Raw genomic sequence first — 4,147 nt, forward strand, 5'->3', positions numbered from 1 at the left:
GGATCCGTGATGCAAATCACCCTTTGTAGTTCATGTTTTGTTTTTCTCTTCTAAACTTCAAATTCACTGTTTTTACAATCAGATAAAACTCAGCAATGATTGAAACTAAGAAATAAAAAAACGATTCAACACCGATAAGAACCAGCCGAGAGAAACACATGAGATCTATGTGATGATTTGAAAGGAGAACTTGTGAGACAACAGAGAGCAGGCGGGCAAGATGAGACTTGACGTATAGGCGGATCTTTGCTGTGGGTCTCCTTTGCAAACTCATTGACTCTCATTGAGTTTCAGGAAACACACCTGCAGTTGAGCTGTGATACTTTTATATGTTTTTCATTCAAATACTGACTGCAGGGATGACGCCTATAAAGGGAATATTTGGGATTTGTTTGCTGCTTCAATGTGGTGAGTACGTTTAAATATACAGTAAATATGTATATATATATATATATATATATATATATATATATATATATATATATATGAGTGTTTCTTTATTGTTGAGGAATAGAGCCACACCTAAAGCGACTGTATATGTGTTGAGATACACAACGGTGCTCTCCTATATTATAACACCAAACAGAGAGAGAGACACGATGAACTTTCATTTGTTTTGACCGGCTATATCAATCAATTAATAAAAAAAGTCAAATATAATCATTAATAATGCAATAAGACAGTAATCATTCGAATGAAGTGATCATTTTTACTTAACTTCATTTGAGAATAAATGACTTTATAAAGTTTATCAGATGTGAATGAAGCGGCGGGGAATAACTCGACCTGCAGGCCAACGCCCCAAACGCTTCCGATATCACGTGTCCTGCTACAAACACCCAGAAATCCCAACGGTTTCTGGAACTGTGCTCATATGAGTTAATTTAAACATTTCTCATCGGATTCTACATGAACTCTGCTGTTAAATCATGTCTTTAAATACTCAACTCAAACGTGCTTTTTCCACCTGACGACTAATGAGACGACGTCAAGTGCGATAAGTCAAGTGAATAAATCCATAAATCCTCACGAGCTATGAAAGAGCAAAATCTGAGCGATAACATTTTCTTTTGAGATATTTGAATGTGTTCAACCATGACGACTTAAAAAATCTTAGTGAGGTTGGTCTTGCCTCGGGCTGCAAACTGTTTTCTCTTTAAGTGCCAGAATGTTTGAATACACAAGAGAGAGATTCTGTTCTTTCTGCAGGATTAAATACATACAAACTCTTTTGTATTTACATTTGCGTGTGTGTGTTTAACAGGAGAATATATAAGGTCGGCCATGATTGTAGACATCCCACAGAAAGAATATAAGGTTGCCCGAGGTGATGACGCAACAATACCCTGCACATTCACACCTCAGGTGGGCGATGTGAACGTTGTTGTGGCATGGTCGACAGATTCAGGCCCGCCGGATAATCCTGAGGTAACAAGTTAGGGACAAGGACAAGTTATTATTTAAAGACCTGGAATGAAAGTCCTTTAATAACTTTCTGGCCAGATCGCAGAATTCTAAAGCTCAAAAATATGTTCTATACAATTTCTACATCAAATCATTCTTCTACAACATTTAGTTTTCTGCTTTCACAGGTGACCGTGGCCAAATATCTCTTCAATCCAGCAACTCCAAATACAAAACTACCAACCATAGCCAAGAGCTATAAAGGCAGGGCGACTCTGCAATTCGATATGCTAAAAGGAATAGCAAACCTACATCTCAGAGGCGTCACCAGCACCGACACGCGAAGTTACGAGTGCAATGTCCAGAATATGGTCGATGAGGAGGGCAGTGATTCTGACACGGCGAATCTTGTGGTTTTGGGTAAAGATGCTTCTCTTTTATGAATTATGAAATTATATACGTTTTTTAAGATGTTAAACCGGTTATTGGAACCTCACGACATGCTGCAGACTACTGTACATCTCAGCCTGTGTGTGTTTGTAGAAAACATCATTGAAATAATTGACATTAGCGTCCAGTTGAAATGAACCCGATTGTGTGATTTCTCAACTCTGTGATAGTGGCTCCATCGACGCCCATCTGCAAGATTGTTGGAGTTGCAGAATACGGTCAGAACATCAATCTCACGTGTCTTTCTGAAGAGGGCACGCCAAAACCCATCTACAAATGGCAGAACAATGATGTCAACAACATCCCTCGACCAAACCCACCCAAGACCACTGACCGTACGTCCTGTGTTGTGTGTACGAACGTTAAAGATATTCCTAGCTGTGACCATTACCAATCATTGCGTATCTTGATCTGTCATTAGAGAATGGGATTTTATCGCTCTACAACATTTCCAAAGACACCTCTGGTTTCTTCGTCTGCACGTCCACCAATGAAATCAGATCAGCGAAGTGTAACCTCACCCTGGCCGTCATGCAACGTAAGTAAACACACAAGATTTCCCTCCTGTCACCAAAAACATGTCCCTCTTAACTAAACCAATTCTTCTTCTTGTCTCTTAATAGCATCCATAAATATGGCCTCCACGTTTGGGATTCTCGGCGCCGTTGCGGCTGCCGTCTTAATCTTGGGAGTCATCATCTATTTCTGCTGCTGTCGGAAAAAAAAACAAACCTGAAGAATACGAAATGGGGTATGTGGACATACTGCGTCCCAGCTGGTTATTTGTTCCTAAAACATTATTTTCTAAGGTTTGTTTTTGGTTAGTCAGGATAGTTAGAATGGTTGCAATTCTAACCATTAGGATGTTCTGTATGCGTTTCATCTAAAAAGTTTCATCTTAAAAGAACCTAAACCTGCGATCATTATTTCACGGTTGCAAAAATAAAATGCAACTATAAAAAGGTTTCTGCAACATCAATGCATGATTCCCAGAAAATAACCAAACCGAACGCTGTTGTTTGGGGGAAAGTTCTACGTGTACGTCTGTTAACATTTTCTTTCTTTATCAGAAATCCAGAAGGAGATGAGTACACAGACACAGATCCTAAAGCTCGAGCAGATAGTCCGATAGAACCCGTCAAGTACGAGGAAGAACGTGGTGTTCAAAATGCGGACAGACGCGATCAACGAGACGACCGCAGCGAGAGGAGCAACGACCGCAGCGAGAGGAGCAACGATCGCCGTAGCGATTACTCCGACAGGAGAGATGACAAAAGTGACCGCAGGGATAGGTACGATAGAGATGACCGTTACGATGATCGTCGAGATCGTTACGAAGACCGAAGCGATCGCTATGACGACCGGCGAGATCGTTACGATGACCGGAACGACCGCCGCGACGATCGTCGCGACCAATACGATAGTGATCGCTACTCCGATCGATACGACAGTCGCGACAGACCTCCAAGCGTCCCACCAAGCAAACCCAGAGACCCAAGGAATTGAGTTTAGCTTGAACCTGGTCGAATAATTGCCAAAAAAAACACATTAAGCTTGTGAGAAAATTGGACGAATTTTTTTTTATTTTATTTTTTGCTTAAATGTAGTATTTTGGATAAAAAAAGTCTACCACGTTACAAGCCACATGACACACACACAAAAGCAAGCCTCTGTGTACTAACATTATTGTATTAAAGCAATGCTGTGTGTGTTGCAAACAATGATCTCAGGTAGCATTGCTTATTTACAATTTTAATTGACAGATTTTGTGATGCATCTTTTATTTAGGTCTAGTGGATTTGGTTTGTCTTGATCTTATTTCTTCTATCATTTTATTATTATTTTGTATGAATATGTAGAGCACAGTGCCATAGGTTACAAGATTTGAGTTGATTTCTTCCGTCTTAGCTTAAACCTCTATTTTCGGTTTAAAATAATCAAGCAGAATATGCGTCATATCAAACGTTCTGTTTAAAATGACTGCAGGTCCATGTACTGCAAGCTTTTCTCTGTAATGTATCATAATGACTGAATGAAATCAATGAAAAGTTGTATTTTTAATTTGAGAACAATATGCGGTTCTTAATGCTCTTTTATCAGTGCTCTTTTATCTGTGTATGTGAAAGTAACTGTATTGATCTGTGCATGTGAACATACAGTAACTGTATTTGATATCTTTTATATGATTTATATTCTTTTCAATTGAATGATGTTGTATGCATTTAGTTTTGCTCTTGTTTGAAATCCTGTGTTTTTTAAACATTATACAACTGTCAATAAATGTATGTGGCAG

The 4,147-nt window shown here is 39.1% G+C and overlaps 1 protein-coding gene across 1 annotated transcript; it reads left to right on the plus strand.

Moving 5' to 3' along the window:
* On the plus strand, window positions 1-4,147 carry gpa33a (glycoprotein A33 (transmembrane), paralog a). The gene is made up of 7 exons (XM_079461544.1): window positions 1-408; window positions 1,265-1,428; window positions 1,593-1,824; window positions 2,025-2,189; window positions 2,276-2,392; window positions 2,478-2,577; window positions 2,925-4,147. The coding sequence occupies exons 1-7, from the start codon at window positions 330-332 to the stop codon at window positions 3,358-3,360; spliced, it is 1,293 nt and encodes a 430-aa protein (XP_079317670.1). The 5' UTR covers window positions 1-329; the 3' UTR covers window positions 3,361-4,147.

Source organism: Barbatula barbatula, assembly GCF_947034865.1.
Source record: "Barbatula barbatula genome assembly, chromosome: 8".
Taxonomy (NCBI): Eukaryota; Metazoa; Chordata; class Actinopteri; order Cypriniformes; family Nemacheilidae; genus Barbatula; species Barbatula barbatula.

Coding starts and splice junctions, on each gene's coding strand:
- gpa33a (XM_079461544.1), top strand. CDS start 330: ATGTTTTTCATTCAAATACTGACTGCAGGGATGACGCCTATAAAGGGA. Junction 1,429..1,592: donor GCCCGCCGGATAATCCTGAG/GTAACAAGTTAG, acceptor CTGCTTTCACAG/GTGACCGTGGCCAAATATCT. Junction 1,825..2,024: donor GGCGAATCTTGTGGTTTTGG/GTAAAGATGCTT, acceptor ACTCTGTGATAG/TGGCTCCATCGACGCCCATC.